Source organism: Erpetoichthys calabaricus, chromosome 2 (genome assembly GCF_900747795.2).
Source record: "Erpetoichthys calabaricus chromosome 2, fErpCal1.3, whole genome shotgun sequence".
Taxonomy (NCBI): Eukaryota; Metazoa; Chordata; class Cladistia; order Polypteriformes; family Polypteridae; genus Erpetoichthys; species Erpetoichthys calabaricus.
In genome coordinates, this window is record NC_041395.2 from 235,215,297 (window position 1) to 235,236,820 (window position 21,524).

At 37.4% G+C, this 21,524-nt stretch overlaps 1 protein-coding gene across 2 annotated transcripts in view; it reads left to right on the forward strand.

The window, feature by feature from the left end:
* The window catches only part of LOC114646888 (ubiquitin thioesterase Zranb1), a 170,630-nt gene that overhangs the window by 140,183 nt on the left and 8,923 nt on the right, over window positions 1-21,524 (forward strand). For both annotated transcript variants that reach the window (XM_028795270.2, XM_028795269.2), the window contains 2 exons: window positions 7,555-7,684; window positions 19,735-19,964. In XM_028795270.2, the coding sequence (XP_028651103.1) occupies window positions 7,555-7,684; window positions 19,735-19,964 (360 nt within the window). The remainder of the gene's footprint in view (window positions 1-7,554; window positions 7,685-19,734; window positions 19,965-21,524) is intronic.

A 21,524-nucleotide genomic window follows, 5' to 3' on the forward strand; every position in this document is an offset into this window, starting at 1 on the left:
TACTCCTTTAACAGGCAACTCTTACTGTTTGAGTAATAGCTATATTGCTACAGTTTCATTTGTTTATTTACTCATCCTTTAGCTCAGTGACTGCAGTTTTAAATTTCTGATCTCTGTAACCTTTTTAATAACCTCTTCAACCAATCATCAAAATAAAACATTGGTTCTCTTGTTAGTTCAAATCTGTTAAACTGGCATTTTGACAGGTTTCTCCATGCTTTGAGCACTGTGCTTTCCATTTAAAGAGTAGAACTGATGTACGAACTGTCAGGGCAGATGTCTCCTTTTCATTTTTTTTTACACTTACATTTTTTTTTTCCCTTAAGCGCTTACATCTGAAAACGACTGATATGCTAACTCCTGTTTAGGGTGCATGGATATCTTTATCTTGTTTATTCATTTTTATTTTGAAACAATAAGGTAGCAACACCAAATGAGCAACACAAGCATTGTTATGTAGTGTGAGAGTTTTCATTTCAGTCCACTCCTCCAAATAATTTTATGACACTGAGAAAGCCACACATAAACATGCTGTTTTTACAACAGAATACACAACGCTCCATGTTAATAAACTATGTGGTAACGACATCCTGTGATATTTTCATCTTTTTTATTTGCAGAATCTCACTTTCTACACAGGTAGACTTGGGTGATTTAGAAAGGAGCCCAAAAATGCCATCTGCTGGGCATGAAAGAATACTGCAGCCAAATTTGATGAGTGATTTTTACCTTTGGTTTATATTGCCTCAAATTCTTGTAGTTCAACTATGTGCACTAAGTAGTCGTTTTTGATTATGTGTGTTTGTGAGCGTGTGTGAACAATCCAGAATGTAAATATGCCTTAAGTTGCTTTTGCAAGCTAGAAGCTAGATGTAAGTTAAGTGACTTCTTGAATTGAAAGGAAGTTTGGGACAAAGGCGCAGTGAGGCGTTTTTTACTTTGGAAAGTAAAAAAAGCTGCTGTTTCCCATTGGCCAAAAAGTTGTCCATTTTATTGATGGCAGAATATAAGCTGTCCAAGCAAAAGACAAAATACTAGGCTGTTCCTGGAAGAGACTGTGACAATCATTAAAATCCTGCAGTATTGCATACTATGTCTAGAGTAAGATGATGCTGACTAGAAACTTTAAAATTTCAATTTAATTTTGAATACTCTGAGTGTAATACACATTGAATACACACAATTTGAATTTAAATGTGACTGTACAACTGTGGTATTTAAAATCTTTCTTCCCTTTATCAAATGAAAGCCAAAATAATTCTTAACACTAGATTCCCTGAAGCCTACGAAAAATGTCAATGTCGGGCCACCTTAAACTCCTTCGTGCCTCATCATCAGCGTCTTTGTTTTGCAAATGTGTCAGTCAGCACAGGCAGCAAGTAGCCTGCTATACCATCCCTCATCGACACAGCTGAAGTTCTCCCAGCTCAAGTCTGTTTATCTGGATGTGAGGTGCATGGAGTTGTATAAAGTAAATAATATATCGTTATTTGGAATACATTCATTTTATGTGTGTTCTGTGTCTACAACGATCTGGGTAAATGTAGGATGAAAGGAAATGTGATGCAAGAAATGTTGAACACAAAACTAAAACAGAAACTTTTTTCATCTATACTAATAAAAGGCAAAGCCCTCACTGACTCACTCATCACTAATTCTCCAACTTCCCGTGTAGGTAGAAGGCTGAAATTTGGCAGGCTCATTCCTTACAGCCTACTTACAAAAGTTAAGCAGGTTTCATTTCGAAATTCTACACGTAACGGTCATAATGCTCGACAACGTATTTATGGCACCATCTTCACGAAATTTGGTAGGCGGCTTCCCTGCGCTAACTGAAGCCGATGTACGTACTTATTTTGGAAGCTGTGAGAAAACAGTAAAAAGGAGGCGTGTCAGAGTTCGTCGTACATTTTCTGATGCAGCTAGACGGAAACAACTTTGTGATGCTGCCGCCAAATACTCGCAGAAAAATCCACAAGTTCATAGAACTTCTGTTTCTAGGTACGATCCTAAAAATGAAAAGCGGCTCATACGAAAACAACAAAACAGTACACATTGGATCCATGGAAGTTGACTGTGAGTATTGTCAAGCTCATAGGTGGAAATGCGAGTCTCCTGGTTTGTGCTGTAACAGTGGTAAAGTCTCTCTCACTCCTTTACATAAGCTTCCTGACCTTCTTGAGGGCCTGTTAAATGGCGAACATCCTCAAAGTGAGCATTTCTTGAACAACAGTCAAAGGTACAACAGCGCATTTCAAATGACGTCATTTGGTGCTATGCCTCCATTTAAAGTCCAGGGAAAAGTGTATCACTTGATTGGTAGTCTTTTATCTATGCCAACTGAGGAACACAAATTTTTGCAACTTTATTTTGTCCGGAACGATGAAAAGGAAGCAGAAATGCGGTGTGCTAATAGGCTGTCCGTTGCCCCGGTCTCTTCATTCCCTTCCTTGCTTCGCCATGGTATTCACGTCTCCCTGCTGATAACTGCAGCCTTTTTATTTAATCCACGGCTTCTCTGCTGTTTTATTGTTTGTTTATTATGATTATAGTTATTGTGTAGGTATTTTAGACTTAGTTTACATTGTTCAGGTACCCATTTCCTTTATCGTTCCAACTGTACCCCCATTAACATGTTTATCGAGGTGATCACCATCGATCAAACAACTGTCACTTTCCGAGTGGTTTCCATGCCCGGAGATGACGCCTGCCTTTTCCATTCTCTGTGTTACATATTGCACGGCCATATCAGGCTCATTCTTAAAATCCGAAGGAAGATTGTGTCTTAATTATTGAATGACTGGGACAGGTTCAAGGTGGGGACTTGTGACGGTACAGGAGATAATTATACTACACAGGAGCACTATAAGAGTGAAATGCTTAAGCCCTTCACCTATGGTTCTGCATGTGAGTTGATGGCTGCCGCTGAATTGTTCGGTTGTCGCTTTCAAGTGTATCGAAATGGCCAAATATTTTCCACCTTTGGACAACCGCCAATGCCTCTTAAACATCTTAGATTCACAGGTGACGATTTGAGTAGTGGACACTTTGATGTTTATGAATGTTTAAACTCTCAAAAGCTGGATGCGAAGTTATCGATGAAACCCATTTCAATTCAAACGCCTCCAATTTCCATTAAGGCTATGCTTCGTAATGACAATTAATAAGTCTGAGGGACAGACCCTACAAAAGGTTGGCATTGATTTGAGGCAAGATTGCTTTTCACATTGCCAACTATACGTTGCATGCTCAAGAGTAAGCTCAGCGCACAGCTTGATCATATTACAACCGGAGGGCCGAACTGACAACGTGGTATACAAAGAGATCCTTAACAAATAATTATTGGTATATTTTCCCTCAGTTAAAAAACGTTTACTTTTCTTCTTAAAAAAAATTTTAAGGCAGTACTTCGCCACAGCGAAGCGCGGTTATTTTGCTAGTGTTATAATAATTGACAAAATACTGATGTGAAGTTTATAATGTGTGAAGACTGAATTCCATTTATCAAATAAACATTTTCACAAAAGGTATAATGAAACAAGTGCACCTTAACCGAAGATAAAGAAATTATTCAGTTTACATGTTGCTGTCAATATGTAAAAACTGAAGCCCAAATATCAATTGCATGACTGGTGTAGAGGTAAGAACGGCTGCTTCTAAATCAAGAAGTTGCAGGTTTGATTCCGGGTCTTCTCCACATTTACCATTATGAGTAATGAGCTGCTCTTATTGTTACTATTATATAATAAAAAACATACATTTACTTTGAGTCTGTAACACCTGGCGTAAAGTTTTGCTACTTGTAGAAGATATCGCTGAAGGGATATGACCAGACACACAAACACTGGTGAATCATGTCTTCTTGGTATCTTGTTGTTACTTGAATTTTTTTTTTTATTGTTTTATTGTTCTTGAATAAAGGCACACTTGTTTCGTTATACCTTTGCGAAAATATTTATATTCTAGTAACCACTTGAGTGATACCAAATCCGTCTCTGCCTCTCTCATAAACGCACATATACTTCCATGCATAAAAATACAATTATTTGAACATGAGTGCATTTGAACGTTTTTTTTTTTTCTCTCCTCCCCTGATCTTGCTCAATCTTCACGTTATGGTACATGGTACTGGGAATGCCGACAGACTTCTTTTTGGGGCGCATACACTATCAGCATGGCACTGCCATATCTAAATACTACCATGGAGAATTGCACATGTGCTCAAGTGACTTTAACTGCAGGTGGAAGTTCCACTTTATTTATGGTGCCAAGCAGAGTTGTGTTGCAGTGCAGCAGTCTATTAGTCAGCGAAAGCAACCTGAACAAGTTGTCTGTTGTTATGATTCTGCCTTTGTCCAGAAATGGCATTATGAGCACAGTCTCGGAAAGTCTTTCTCCCATGGGACAACTGGGATCTTTTCCTAAATAAGGAGTAACATTGCACATGCACAATGTAAATTTGTCATTTTCCACATGTTCTGCATGGATGTCTTTGTTGTCAAAGCGCAAATGCTGCATGATAGTCAGAGGTCACGGTGTCTTTGATTGCTGGTAGAACAAATAGTTCTGACCAGGCATCAACCACAACATCAACTGTGGTCGTCACTGCTCTTGTGAAAAGAATGGAGATAAACGCCATCAACTCAGATAAGGAGAGGCAAGTTCATTGTACCACGTAAATGTGACTGAGAGAATAAAACTGATTAAAAGAACACTAACTTTTACATGTAGCAAAAATTTGCAATGGGTGTTACAGACTCAAATCAAATGTATGTTTTATTATATAATAGTAATAATAGCAGTTCACTACTCAAAAAGGAAAATGCGGGGATGACCCAGGATTGAACCCGCACCCTCTTGATTTGGAAGCAGCTGTTCTTATATCTGCACCAGCCATGCGATTGATAAAATGGCTTTGGTTTTTACATTTTCACAGCAACATATAAATTGAATAATTTCTTTTTCTCTGGTTATATTCTTGAATAAAGGCGCACTTGTTTTGTTATGCCTTTTGTGAAAGTATTTGCTATTCGAACTTCACACTTCACATATTATACATTTCACATCAACATTTTATCAATTTTTACTGTAACATGAAACATGAGATTTTACTTATGTGCTCAAAATTTCTTGCCTCACATATCCTGTTATCCTACTTTTACATGGATAATTATAGACACAAAAAACATATGAAATGTATTTATTCCAAATAATAGGTTATTTACCTTATACAACTTCAGGTTTTGATATAAGAAAACATGCCTTTGGTGTTTCTTAGGCATTCTTGTGACAACAAAAGTCAAAATTAAAAATAAACTAATTATCACCGGTTCTGGGTACTATTTTCTCATGGGAATGACACATTTCTGTTTTGCTTCTCTCGCATTGGCTGTCGTGGGTGGAGTTACAGTGCATCACTTTTTCCATTTTTTGTTATGTTACAGCCTTATTCCAAAATGGATTAAATTCATTTTTTTCCTCAGAATTCTACACACAACACCCCATAATGACAACGTGAAAAAAGTATACTTGAGATTTTTGCAAATTTATTGAAAATGAAAAAATTGAGAAAGCACATGTACATAAGTATTCACTCCTTTGCCATGAAGCTCAAAATTAAGCTCAGGTGCATCTTGTTTCCCCTGATCATCCTTGAGGTGTTTCTGCAGCTTAATTGGAGTCCACCTGTGGTAAATTCAATTAATTGGACATGATTTGGAAAGGCACACACCTGTCTATATAAGGTCCCACAGTTGACAGTTCATGGCAGAGCACAAACCAAGCATGAAATCAAAGGAATTGTCTGTAGACCTCAGAGACAGGATTGTCTCGAGGCACAAATCTGGGGAAGGTTACAGAACAATTTCTGCTGCTTTGAAGGACCCAATGAGCACAGTGGCCTCCATCATCCGTAAGTGGAAGAAGTTCGAAACCACCAGGACTCTTCCTAGAGCTGGACGGCAATCTAAACTGAATGATCGGGGGAGAAGGGCCTTAGTCATGGAGGTGACCAAGAACCTGGCACTGCTCATCACCAGGCCAATACCATCCCTACAGTGAAGCATGGTGGTGGCAGCATCATACTGTGGGGATGTTTTTCAGTGGCAGGAACTGGGAGACTAGTCGGGATAAAGGGAAAGATGACTGCAGCAATGTGCAGAGACCTCCTGGATGAAAACCTGCTCCAGAGCGCTCTTGACCTCAGATTGGGGCGACGGTTCATCTTTCAGCAGGACAAGGACCCTAAGCACACAGCCAAGATATCAAAGGGGTGGCTTCAGGACAACTCTGTGAATGTCCTTGAGTGGCCCAGCCAGAGACCAGACTTGAATCCGATTGAACATCTCTGGAGAGATCTTAAAATGGCTGTGCTGCAAAGAGGAATGGGCGAAACTGGCCAAGGATAGGTGTGCCAAGCTTGTGGCATCATATTCAAAAAACTTGAGGCTGTAATTGCTGCGAAAGGTGCATCGACAAAGTATTGAGCAAAGGCTGTGAATACTTACGTACATGTGATTTCTCAGTTTTTTTATTTTTAATAAATTTGCAAAAACCTCAAGTAAACTTTTTTCATGTTGTCATTATGGAGTGTTGTGTGTAGAATTCTGAGGAAAAAAATGAATTTAATCCATTTTGGAATAAGGCTGTAACGTAACAAAATGTGGAAAGTGATGCGCTCTGAATACTTTCCGGATGCACTGTATTGCAATATCTCTCTGCCCATGCTAAAGCATCTGCACTAAACATAAAATACTTTAACCTGATTAACACTACTCATAAGCCTGTAATATTTGTTCAGTTCTTGCCACTTGATTGTATCTATCTATCTATCTATCTATGCTACACACATGCTTGGTGTTTATCTTGCTAGACTACTAAAGCTCATGCATGTTTGTTTAAGACTAGGTGGTAGCAGGTAATATCTGTGTGAAATAATTAATAGGTTTTTGTATAATGTGTGAGTGAAGGTAAGTGTGACTTTTTCCAGTTGTTGTTGTCTACAGAACAGAGAAAGCAATTCATACTGCGAAGGAAGACAAACATAAAAGTGCACATCCAGTGTCCTTTTGAAATGACCAAATCTAACAAAAAATATTTTGGTATGGATTTGCTGTTTTGTTATATGTGTGCAAGCCTTCTTATGTATGTAGGCTTGAAAAATAGATGTGTTGAGTAAGTTTTAATGCTTTTTTTCAAATGGGAACCCTGGAATTCACTAGCTCCATTATAAAAATGCAAAAGCAGGCAAAGATTTTCAACTTGTCCTTTAACTTAAATGTGGACAGAATATTTTTATCGAAATCTCTGTAGCCATGTTGCTTACTTTCTACCCAAAGTTCTGGTTCTTGCAAAGAAAATGAATATCTGTAAATTTCCTTTATTTTTAAACATTTTATCACCAGAAGTTGTTTTAAAATGACTTTTTTTCCTTCAGTAAGCAGCTTATTGTTTAAGACTTTTTACAGTATATTTTAAGAAAGGCCTTAATAAACATGAACACTTTTGAGGTGAAATATCTAGGTAATTTGATGGTTTCATTTTGTTTTTCTAAAGCCTGGTGCCAGTTTGGAGCAGACACACATTTTTGTTCTTGCACATATTCTTCGTAGACCAATTATAGTTTATGGAGTGAAGTATTATAAGAGTTTCCGTGGGGAGACCCTGGGATATACACGGTTTCAAGGTAAGCAAACTTAACTTCATATTTCCTAATTAGTAATTACTTATTTGTGAAGTTTTTTTTGTGGAATGTTAAAAAAAACCTGAAAATGTTTATTTTTTTTCTCCATTGTTTGGAAATTCACAACAATTTGATACCCAAGTTAATTTAAGATCCCGGTGAAAATGAGATCATTAATGAAATTTGTTATCTCTCTCTCTCTCTCTCTCTCTCTCTCTCTCTCTCTCTCTCTCTCTCTCTATATATATATATATATATATATATATATATATATATATATATATATAATCTATACTAATAAAAGGCAAAGGACTGACTGACTCACTCACTCACTCACTAATTCTCCAGCTTCCCGTGTAGGTGGAAGGCTGAAATTTGGCAGGCTCATTCCTTACAGCTTACTTACAAAAGTTAGGCAGGTTTCATTTCAAAATTCAAAGCATAACGGTCATAATTGGAACCTCTTTTTTGTCCATATACAGTAATGGACGGCAGCTCGCTGGCCGTGGGAGGCGGGGTTGCGTATCGCGTCATCACGCCTCACACGTAATCACGTGAACTGACTGTGAAGGAGAAAGGACGGCCTTATATGGCGTTCGTTTATAAAACAGCGGACAGGCTGTGTAAAGGCAGCTTCACAAAAAAACAGATCCTTAACAAATTGTTGTTGGTATATTTTCCCTCAGTTTAAAAAGGCTTTCTTTTCTTATTAATAAAAATTTAAAAGCAGAACTTCGCCGCTGCAAAGCGCACCTGACTTTATTGAAAAGAAACTAAACTTGCAGCGCCGCCGCTATTCAATGACACTTGCCTATCGCCTGACTTTATTGAAAAGAAACTAATCTTGCAGCGCCGCTATTTAATCACGCGCCGCTATTCATTGACACTTGTCTAATGCCTGACTTTATTGAAAAGAAACCAAACTTGCAGCGCTGGCGCTATTCTATGACACTTGCCTAACGCCTGACTTTATTGAAAAGAAACTAAACTTGCAGCGCCGCTATTCAATGACGCGCCGCTATTCAATTACACTTGCCTTACGCCTGATGAGCCAAGAATTAGGGCGAAACACGTGTCGCGTACTCTTTGCATTATTTGACAGTAAACTATTTTCAACCATTCTATGATCTGCTTCTCACAACTGAAGGCACCGTGGCAGATGTTAGTTGACTTGCTGGCCAACCATAAGTGTTACCTGGTAGGTAACCACCCATACAATCAGATTGTGATTCAGACTACGAATGCCGTGAATGTAATTACCCCGATCTACATACTAGAGAAAACCTCAATGAAGAAGAAACAGTGTGTAAGCATACATATTAACACATGTGCAATTAAACGTGTGCATTTACGGGGTGATTTCTCAGGCTTAAAAGCTCGCCTTTTATTAAAAAGGTAAATGTAAACTGTTTTCATTCTGAAGGGCACAAACCACGTTGGATTTCAGCTGTTAAATGCTTACAATGTCTTACAATACATATAGAAATGTGTTAATCGTTAACTAATAGTATGGGATGGTGTTTTTCGACTCGCGCCTTGATTTAAACGATTCCATGTCTTGGTGGGTTTGCGTAGCTTATTGTCAATATCTTTACACCTGTTTTTAAGACTTATTGACTGAAATGGGCTTTCACGAAAAAAGTTAGGGCTTTGCTACAGGATAGACCCTCCACAAGTTAAGGAAGTAAAAATAAAGGTATATATTTCTGTTTTATTTAAAGATTACAAATATGGTTTTTACAGAAGTTCTGAAATAAAAGTGAAATTAATGAAATAGCAACAATTCAAAGAAAAAAAAATCTTAAAAGTGTGTTTCCGGAAAACCAAAGACGGGGGTTGGCGAGCAAAGCGAGCAGGGGGCAAAGCCCCCTAGTTATTTTACATTTTGCTTGAAATTATCTTCATGGCTTAAAATTCATTTTTGAAGTGGGGGGTGGGGGCACCTTATACACACAAACCCCCCGACCGACCCCCAAACCGCACCATCTCCTAAATTTAACATAAGATGATCTCAGACTTTTTTGGGTAATATTATATGTGTGTGTGTGTGTGTGTGTGTTATGTTAATGTTTCATGCATTTTTTTTATTATTGCAATGCGTTGTTGTTTATATTTGCACTGGGTTGTCAAATTTTGAGTAGATAAACTTTGATCTAGTCATTCACATAATTTTTTTTTCCTATTTTAAGTTTAAATAATTATTTAATTCTGCAGGTAGAGATTTATACAAAAATTTAGTCAAAAATTCAGACTTAGCAAGGAAAAATTGCATTAATGGAGTACAGTAATCCCTCCTCCATCGCGGGGGTTGCGTTCCAGAGCCACCCGCGAAGTAGGAAAATCCGCGAAGTAGAAACCATACGTTTATATGGTTATTTTTAGAATGTCATGCTTGGGTCACAGATTTGCGCAGAAACACAGGAGGTTGTAGAGAGACAGGAACGTTATTCAAACACTGCAAACAAACATTTGTCTCTTTTTCAAAAGTTTAAACTGTGCTCCATGACAAGACAGAGATGACAGTTCTGTCTCACAATTAAAAGAATGCAAACATATCTTCCTTTTCAAAGGAGTGCAAAGCAAGCAGTCAAAAAAAAAATCAATACGGCTTTTAAGTATGCGAAGCACCGCCGGTACAAAGCTGTTGAAGGCGGCAGCTCACACCCCCTCTGTCAGGAGCAGGAAGAGAGAGAGAGAGAGAGAGAGAGAGAGAGAGATAGCGAGAGACAGATAAAAAAAATCAATACGTGCCCTTTGAGCTTTTAAGTATGCGAAGCTCCGTGCAGCCTGTCCTTCAGGAAGCAGCTGCACACAGCCCCCCTGCTCACACCCCCCTACGTCAGCGCAAGAGAGAGAGAGAGAGAGAGAGAGAGAGAGAGAGAGAGAGAAAGTTAGCTGGATAGCTTTTCAGCCATCTGCCAATAGCGTCCCTTGTATGAAATCAACTGGGCAAACCAACTGAGGAAGCATGTACCAGAAATTAAAAGACCTATTGTCCGCAGAAACCCGCGAAGCAGCGAAAAATCCGCGATATATATTTAAATATGCTTACATATAAAATCCGCGATGGAGTGAAGCCGCGAAAGGCGAAGCGCGATATAGCGAGGGATTACTGTAATCCAAAAAAATCTAAAGAATGTAAAATAAAATAGGCTAAGTAATTTTTTAAAAATACGTATACTGTTTTTCTGTACCTTTTAAGACAGTTGAACAGACAACATAAGGCTACAAGTGTGAATGCTGATAGTTTTAAAAGGGACAAACTGAATATGAATTCACTATTTCCTGCTGATTTGAGTACAAGAATATACCTCAGCCTGTTTTTAGCCTTTAACATAGTTTTTTTCAAGTTCCTTCTAATGCACAGCTTAAACTCAAGGTATTGTGCACCACCCATTCCTTTAACTCCACAGAAATATCAATTGCCAAATTTCACAGCTGCATGTTCTGGTCAACAGCAGCTGCAGTAGATATGTGACATCTTGTGCATGCAAAGTTAAAAAAAAATGTAAGCAGCAAAAAAAAAGTAACATAATTCCAAAGTAACATATTAGGTACACTTATTGTAATTAACATGTTTGAGAGTTGGTTTGGCATTTGTGGTACCACTCTTAAATGGTTTGCAGATTAATTCAAAGGCAGGTGATTTTTTGTCATGTTGGTAGTTCAATGTCGTCTACCTCTTCTGTAACTTGCGGGGTAACTCAGGAATCTGTCTTAGGTCCTGTCTTCATCTCTTTTTGTTACCATTCTGCTCCATACTAAACAAGTATAACCTCCTGTATCATTCTTATGTTGATGATGCTCAAATTTATTTTCCGTTTTAACCCGGTGAAAAGGAGTCAGTGACCAAGCTTTTTAACATTTTAGACAATATAACACTGGATGGCACTTCTTGCAGTTAAATAATATATAATATAGAATATCCCGAAAATATAGCTAACACATTGAGTCCTCTTGTTTAGTACTTAAAGCCATGTGCTAAAAATTTATCTCAGGGTGATTTTGGATTCAGATTTTAAATCTAACAAACAGATCAATGCTGTGGTAAAAAAGTAGTTTTTTCTACCTCAGAACAATGAATAAAGTTGAGCTGTTTTTGTCATTTAGTGACCTACATAAACTCATTCATGCTTTTAATCCATCTGGATTATTGTAATTCCCTGTATGTCAGGTATCTTATACGATACTGTCTCACCCGCAGCTGGTACAGAATTCAGCTGCTAGAGTTTTCATCAGGAGCAAAGAAGGGATCACATCACTCTGGTGTTGATCTCTCTTCATTGGCTCCCTATTAGTTACAGGATGGATTTTAAGATTGTAGTGTTTGTTTAAAGCCTTACATGGGTAACCTCCACTGTACTTAGATGATCTTCTTGATCCATATTTGTCACCCAGGAAACTAAGGACATCACATCAGCTATTGTTTATTTTCCCACCTGCACGGTTGAAGCTGAGGGGTGATTGTGCCTTTGCATTGGCTTGTACTAAAGTGTCAAATGGTTTGCCCCATGTAATAAGGTTGGCTCCCACAATTTGTACTTTTAAATTTTTACTTTAAAAAAAAAAAAAAAAAATTTTATTCACTTGCGTTTTAGATTAGGTGTTTTGAGTGTTTAAATCTTTCTATTCATATTGTTTATACCTCAACCTGAACTACTATTGAAACTTCAGGATTAGAGTCACAACTGGAACTTAACATCTGACTGGCACCGGCTTGAGAAAGGGACCATACCTAGATGTACTATCTCAGTTTTTCTCTTTGCCCTTACTATAAACATGGTGTTCAAGGTAGCTGAGGCTGAGTGCAGAGCCCCACTATCCGAGTCTGCCACTCAACAGCCCCCATCAAAGTATTTATGAATGAATTGACTGTCACCACTAAATCAGTGGCTGGTGACAGATGGATCCTCCAGGGTCTGGAAAAGCTCATATTCTGGGCAGGAATGAGCTTTACATCAGTAAAATTAAGGGCCATGGTGCTGAAGAGGGGAAAGGTGGTGGACAAGTTGTACTTTTTTCTGGATGGCATTGCAATACCATCCATTACAGAGAAACTAGTCACTAACAAGACTAGACAAGGTCTTTGACTGTAGCCTTAGGGATGCAGTGACTGTCCAAGCAATGATCAAGAACTTTGAGACTTTTCTCACCACAGTAGACAAATCTGACTTACCTGGCAGGTTCAGTACTTGGTTATACCAACATGGTATCTTGCTCCATATCCTGTGGCGTCTGCTGGTATATGAGGTGACTATGTCAACTGTGGAGAGTCTGGAGAGGGAGATTAGTTGTTATCTCTGCCACGCAGTTTAAACAGTGGAGCACAGTATGGATGAAGCAGTAACCTCTATCTCCAGGTAAGCTGCCTCGAAAGAGAGTTTAAAGTGTCACGCACAAGACAGGCACTGCTCTATCAGGACTCCAGGAATTGTACAGTGGTATCAGCTGAAATCTTGCTACAGACAGGCAGGAAGTGGAGAGCCCAGGATAGTCTGGAGCTAATGGAGTCTCAGCTGAATCACAAGGCTCTGGTTGTGTTTTGGTCACAGGCCGGGTGGATTGGGTGGTTTTGGGAGCGATCCTCGGTACAACAAGACCCATGGCAATGACAGACACCTAGTCTTGGAGGAAATGTGTGCAGGTGCTGAGGAGGAGCGAACCAGCAGTATGGTGGGCAAGTGACAGTATTGAGCATGGACAAGAAGGAAAGGAGTTCTGGAGAGGGAATTATGTGGGGGTGACATCTGGCAGGCTGAACCACAGTGTATCAAGTTCATGGTTCAAGCTGTGTGTGATGTCCTACCCAGCCAAGCAAATCTACATTCCTTGGGTACAACTGAGTCTCCAATATGTCGTCCTCTGCACTGGAAAGGGCTCACTGGAGCACATCCTCGGTACCTGCACAGGGCTACTACTGCTGGCGACATGACCAGGTGATCAAGTCAGTGGCAGAGACCATCTCTAGAGCCATGGATGATAATAGGATCGTTTGCAGCCAAAGGGGCATCTCCTTTGTCATAGAAAGAGAGCAGCCTCAGCCACAGCCTTCAGTAGCAGCCAGTATGCTGACTTCAGTGTTGGACTGGGAGTTGTGAGTAGAGTTGGTCAGACAGCTCAAGTTCCCAGACTATGTTACACCAACTTCTTTGAGGCCAGACCTGGTGTTATCTGCCTATTCAAAGCAGGTGCTTATAGTGGAGTTAACAGTCCCCTGGGAGGACAGCATTCAAGAGGCCAATGAACGGAAGCAGTCCAAGCACAATGAGCTAGTGGAGCAGTGCCAAAAGAAGTGGCTGAAATGTTCATTGTGAGCCCATTGAGGTGGGGTTTAGAGGTAAAATTTGCAACCATAGTGTGGTCTGCCAGTTTAATTAATAACCTTGCAGCCCATGTTAAAATGCCTTCATCTGGGCTAGTGGCACCTTATTGACAATTCAAAAATGTCTCTGCTAAGCATTTTTTTCTTCTCTCTTAAGTGAGCCAAACTATTACCCAAACATATTATAATTATGATTTTAATCAGTTATATAATATGAGCCCTTTATGATGTTCAACATTTTATTGCCTGGCTTTGATGAGGTAGGCACCCAAAAGCCCTACAACTGCATGTGATGCCAGTTGATCCAGTATCTTGAGCTCCAGGTGAATGAAGTGGAATATAAATTGGTTAGCAAGTATTGTAGTTGGGAACTGGCAGACCTTGCCCAAGTGCCTGCTAGGGATCTAGCATACACACCCAAAGTGGCATGGGAGGACACACAAGAACACAGAATTGGTGACACAATAATAGCACAGCGGCCTCTCAGTAAAGAGATCATGTGTCCGTGTCCCAACTCCTCCCTGCATGGAGCGCAAAGCGCTTTGAGTAGTGAGAAAAGTGCTATATAAAGAATTATTAACATAGAAGTAGAAATAGATGGTTTTTTAAAAGGAAAGATTTTTAATAAATTTAATTGGAAAGATTTTTTTAGATGTTTTCAATCACAGCTTATGCAGAGTTTACTTGTCTTATGTATTGTGACACGTGCAATATCAGCAGCACTACTACACACCTAAGTGAAAAGGCATAAGTATGATTTTACTTATAGCTGGTCTAACATCGCCCATGTATAAGTGAAGTTAGAGATTTGCGATATTGGCAAAAAATTGTAATCTGATATTTTTTAGGACTTCGACAGTAGTGATAATTGGACAATAGTTTGCATCCTTTAAAAACATGTTTGTAAATGTTTTATTAATCTGTCTTGGTCTTGTTAATAGGATATTAATTGTAGCTTACTAATGAGATTAATGGAAATAAACAGTCAAGGAAAACCGGTCTTATTTATTTACTTAAAACTGAAATAACATGTAAATATTAAATTCCTCTGCCAAAGTATTACTGAGATCAAACAGTGGAAGTATGAGTAAAAAATTTCAAAGTGGCTTACAGGATTTTACCAAAAATTTTACTAAAACCAACAAAACTATTATAATGAGAGCATGTTAAACAGACACTTACCAATAATGTAAAGAAGATATCAATCCAAAAGGAGTTAAATATTAATCATAATTGAGGTACAGGACATGAACATTGCAGTCTGAATAAACAAAAATTACTCTGCTGTAAGGTGAATTTTGCAGCAACCAACAAACCACCTCCATTTGAATGAGGATGATGCATGTCTTGCATTTAAATCTAATGACGTAGATTGTAAGGCTGTTTTATCCCAAGTTGCTGTTTGCTCACTCATTTTTAGGCAGCAATTCTAGTTAAACTTGTGGTATGCTGACTGCACATATGCAGTAGTCTATATTGTTAGGCTACATGAGACAGTGAATGCATGGACTCTCAAGGTGTATTTTGATTGTTGTTTGCAAAGTGAGTGACATACTCGATAATTTCAGCTTGCATATGAATAAAACAACAATTAAGATGTTATCGTAGACAGTACACATCGCACACTCCTAAGTGGAGAACTGTGAAAGGAACTTGTTTCACTCATCTTAGCAGTCAAATTTGGAAAGCATTTTTATTAACTCGGGTACCCACACTGGGAGAATGGCTGTACAGCTAATGAGGATAACTAAGATCAACAGTTCATGTTTATTACAACAGTAATTATATTACACATATACTTTTGTTCCATAAAAACAGTGCATTATGTAAATGGTCTAAACAAGGCATATCATCTTCATGAGAAGTCTTTATTGTACTTACCAGAAATCTTTAACAGTAGAAATGTCAGAATTATTTCAAACACATGCAGTAGTCTCCCTTTTGAATTTTGGATCAAATGTACAGTTCAGCTTTTCATTTTTACTTAATTTGTCATTCTGGTGTATTGAGTGTTGCTTGATGTAAGGGGAAAGATTAATCTAAAATGATTTTAACACAAGATTGTAACATAGCAACAACATGTGAAATAGTAAAGGTGTCTAAATACTTATTTTAGTCCATAGTTGCAGAAGTATGTGGCCTGCTGGGATGCGTGTTCTGACTTGAATATTTATTTCTGTAATATGTCATATACACTGTAATTTAAAATATATTTGGTCTTGGCTTCCTTTCAGTACACATACCTATTTTTAGAGCAGAAGTTGTAAATTCCAGTTATAATGGCAAGAAAACAGCAATTAACAAATGAAATGAGACAGACCATTATTACCATCAGAAGTGTAGGCATTTCATTTAGAGAAATTACAATAAAAAAAATTAGTGTCAATTAGTATGGTGACCTACACATTCCAAAGGCAATTAGAAACTAGAAGAAACTCTGACAAGAAGAGATCTGGCAGACCCAAAGTCATAACCCAATCAGAAGACAAACCTCTCAGGGTCACCAGCTTGTGTGATAGGCATCTCACAGTAAAACCGCTTGAAGCATTGCTTAACAGTGGTCGAAAAAAGCAAATTTCTGCTTCCACTGCAAAGAGGAGACTTTGTACTGCAGGTTTGACAAGGCCAGTGGCAGCAAGTAAGTCATTCCTTAAAGGACAAAATAGGCCCTTGAAGTACAGGCTATGGAGTACTGCAGACTGGAGAAAAGTCTTATGGACCAATGAAATCATAATTTGAAATCTTCGGGTCATCGCGCAGGGTGTTTGTACACCACTGAGTTGGTGAAAGGATGGTTTCAAAGTGTGTGACACACAAACTGAAACCCTGAGGAAGGAAGTGTGATGGTCAAGAGTTCTTTTGCTGGTGGCACAATTGGTGACTTGCTCAGAGTGACTGGCTTTCTAATTCAAAAGGGTTACTACAGTTTGACTATTAAATCAGCAAAAGGTGTCTACTTTGAATCAAAAATGTGAATACAATTTTATACAATTAATGATTCCTTTTTTCTTTTTGCAATTATTTGTTGCATGCTTTGATTTCATGAAACATGAAGACATTAAACTGCATGCAGTGCCATAAAAACTGAAAAAACTAGGGGTGTTAAAACATTTGACCAGCAGTGTACAGTTGTAACATTGTCCAAGTAGTACTTCAGATGGAGTAGTAACACAGCCTGTTCCAACTCTGATTTAAGACAGACCGAGAGTGTTTAAATAATCAACACAAGCTTGGACTCCTGTGCACATTGTTTGCTTCTGCTTTCAAGAATTAATTTACTTTAATTGTTGCAGAACGTCTGTAGGTTGTAACCTATTATTTGTCCCCTTTACAAGGCCAATTTGTAATATTCTGAAATTTCATTTTTCTTCGGTTTTTGCTAACCTAAACTTTAAATTTAAACCTTTGGAAGTTTACTGCTTACGTGTTCACCATTTTAGGTCATTCATTGCATTTCAACTAATAACATTTTCTGAAACTTTTGACCTGTAGTGTAGCTCACACTGTGAAAGAGGTGCCTCTGAGGGCTTTTGTAATAATTGATACCAAATTGTGGTGTCACAAAAAAGGAGTTATAAGGTACTGTTATAGTTGATTTTTATTTTTATTTCATCAGACGTTTTAAATGCTGGGTTTTAGTTTAAAAATACCTATTTTTAAACGATTTTATTTAACTTGACTCCTCTGTCTGTTTTGGGTCAAATCTTGAAACCGATTTTAAACCCACTTTTGGCAAAGCAAATTTCTTCAAATTTTGTATATGTGTTCAGTATTGATCACAATATTATAATCCGTCAAAACTGATGCAATTACGTAACAAATTTTGCTGTAATTAATGGTCATGTGATTCCAATTAATGCACAAACAACAATAACTGAGAGAGAATATAGTGAGATATAGGAGCTTACAAGTGAGAGATGCATTGGATTGCCCCCACTTGCCTCTTCCAGTGAGTGGAGTGGGTAAATTTGCGTGCCGACCTTACTTGTTTATTACTCTTGTGAAGGAGTAGCCTTGGGGATCATAGTGAAGGAAGTATTGCCGTAAGCTTGCCATTCTGTTCACCGCTATTTTTTTTTTTTCCCCACTGCCACCGAGCGCTAATCCCATAAGAGCCTGAACAGAAAAATAGAGACCAAAATATAATTCTTTTTAGTATTCAAGTAATTCTGCAATACTTTTGTAATACTTTTAAAGAAGCTTTACCGTTCATGAAAAATGATTAAAGAAAAATAATTTGCAAAATACTCAAAAACTAAAAAGTAAAAAAATATATAAAAATTTTTTTTTAAGCAAAATGATTTTATTTACTTTAGTTATAAATGCACTAGAAACCAAACAATTTTTCTTTAACCGCAATTTTCATAGTTATATGTGCCTAAATACAATCATGGGGAGCACATAAATTAATTCAATCAATTAATAGAATAGCTACTTTCATCATAATATATATTAAAAAAACAACATTGTAATTCCCCACCATGCTAAACAAGTTTCAAAAATTGTTTGAATCAATTAATTTATGTGCACCCTACGATTTTATTTAGTCATATATAACCATGAAAATTGTGGTTAAAGAAAATTAAATTTTTTGGTTTTTAGTGCATTTATAACTAAAGTAAATAAAATTGTTTTACTTAAATTTTTTAGTAAATAGCAAATTGTCATTTCCAACAGTAGCCTTTATAATACCAAGCAGTATGAGGTACTTTTCCACTTTTAACTATACTCAGGAAGTATATTTTTGTGTTAGTTCCAATAGAGAAGGGGATTGTCTGATGTTTCTAGCATCTATCTCTCTAAATACAAGTTAATTTCTTTTACACATTAATGGCAGTGCACATCAAATCTTTGATAGTCCTCATTTTAGAAGTGCACTGAGAGCCTTTTTTTTTTTTTTTTGGGACAAGAATGAATTATCAGAACAGATAAAGCTTTTGAGTCTTTGTCATATTTTTAAAATCCAAGATTATGTCTTTAGTGTCATTTTTATTATTCTTAACTAAGGTCATTAACAGGGCATAGTCTATTTTTTTTCTTTTTTCTAAGGCAACTGTAACTAAGGGCAGTAATAGTTAGGTAGACTTTACTATCCCACTGCGAATTTTGTTAAATTGTGTAATGTGCTGAAGAAAGTAATTCAGTAATATCAACTTTTGAAACTTTGAAAAGATGGCAGAGCATGGGCCCAGCTTTTTTGGTCTTCACAGGTTGTATTGTTTGTTACACTTATATTCTTAATACCACTGGTCATTTTTTGAATGTTAAATGCTACTGCCTGATTATGGTCTACCTAACATAAAGTCAACATTTCAAAGTAATCTTACAATAATGTTTGTATTGTCCACATTTCTTTTCCAACTTTTGTGGCAAAAATGTCTCTTTTTAAGATATGTATTTTCTTCTTCTGCGATGTTTGTTTGCAGTTAAAACTAAACAAATTTGTTAATGATTATGAATCAGAAAAATGCTTAATATGTGCTAGAACAGGTCAGAGGTGCACCTGCTGCACACCTTGTACTTTTTATGAACATCATATTATTAATTATGCATGTACAGTAAGTACCAATTCTTAATTAAATCCTGAGGTGTTAGGTTTATATTTTTACTCCAGATAAATTGATTTATCTTCTATGTTTACTTTGTAAAATGTTTAATAATGGAATTGTTTCTTTACAATATAGTCTTGTATTTTTATTATTCAAAGTTTTTCATTTAATTTCTGTTTTAGGTGTTTATTTGCCATTGCTCTGGGAACAAAGCTTTTGTTGGAAAAGTCCCATTGCTCTGGGATACACAAGGGGCCATTTCTCTGCTCTAGTTGCGATGGAGAATGATGGTTTCGACAACAGAGGTGCTGGCGCCAATCTTAACACAGACGATGATGTCACTGTCACTTTCCTGCCTTTGGTAGATAGTGAGAGAAAGCTACTTCATATTCACTTTCTATCTGCTCAAGAGGTACATAAAATTAATCATAATATTTTTTGGCCTAAAGTTAGTATCTTCAACATTTTTTAAGATAAATGAATGTGTACATGTTTAACCAGCAATCCAGATATTTTAATTTTTCTGGTACTGTAATACTGTGATTTATCTTACCAAGTTTAACATTGTTTTTTTTTTTTTTTGGGGGACAGAGTGGTGTTTTATTACATCAGTTAGCCAACAATCTCAGTGCCTTTATTACTCACAGGGGTCACAGTAACCCTTTAGTCCCTGGTACATATCCATTGGCAGCACTAAAGCCACATAGAGCCTCTGAGAACTCTTATTCTAAAGTCCTTGGTTAGCCTTATTGAGTCCTTGGTGATCTCTTCAGGCCTAATTGTGCCTGTCTCTTTTATTACTGTTTACTCTTGAGTATTTGTTATGGTTGTTTCACTTTATTTTTTCTTTTCTGAATGTTGAATAAATATAAAAAGGAAGTGAATTTATTTTCCTTTGGTTTGAGGAGGTATGCATTTTTATTTACCATGAAAGGTATTATATAGAACATGTAAACTGAAATTAGTTTTTACCTCCTGAAAAAATGCTCAGGGCGTCACGGTGGCGCAGTGGGTAGCACTGCTGCCTCACAGTTAGGAGACCCGGGTTCGCTTCATGGGTCCTCCCTTTGTGGAGTTTGCATGTTCTCCCCATGTCTGCGTGGGATTCCTCCCACAGTCCAAAGACATGTAGGTTAGGTGGATTGGCGATTCTAAATTGTTCCTATTGTGTGATTGGTGTGTGCGTGTGCGCGCCCTGCAGTGGGCTGGCGCCCTACCCGAGGTTTGTTTCCTGCCTTGCGCCCTGTGTTGGCTGGGATTGGCTCCAGCAGACCCCTGTGACCCTGTAGATAGGATACAGCGGGTTGGATAATGGATGGATGGATGGAAAAATGCTCAAATAATATTTTAAGGTTTATGTTTGACCATCTCAAAAAAAGCTGAAAATACCTTTTAAACAAAATGAAGTGGATAGCATTACTGTTCTAGACTGCTTGGACCTCAAATTGATTACAAGCTGATGTGCATGTTCTCATTTCCACCCTGCTGACAAGCTTACAATATGTGCTCTAAATCCACACTTTTTTTTTACTTTATAAAAAAGGGAATATTGTCACTGCTAAGCAAATAAATGAACTTTCTAAGTTGTACAATTTTTTTTAAATTACCAAGTTTGATAGATTTGCAGATTTAACTGGGCATAAACAAGGTTACCCTTTATGGTGCTTGATATGGAGAAAAAAAACAGAAAATAGTGATAAGTACAAAAAATGTTGCAGTCTAACACAGACTTCATTTTAAGTAGCCGATTTAGCAGCGTTGCAAGTCCACAACTTTGTTGAATTTAAAAGGGCATGTTAATGCTTTGCTATCTTTTACTAGAGGATGGTGATCTTTCATGTGGGAGCTTTGATAAAACAGAGGTAATAAAATCACCAGAAAATAACTGTGGGCCAATAATCTTAATGTTATGTGATTTTGTTTTAGTTTTCTTGTTAAATATATTTTTTAACATATTACAAATATAGTATAT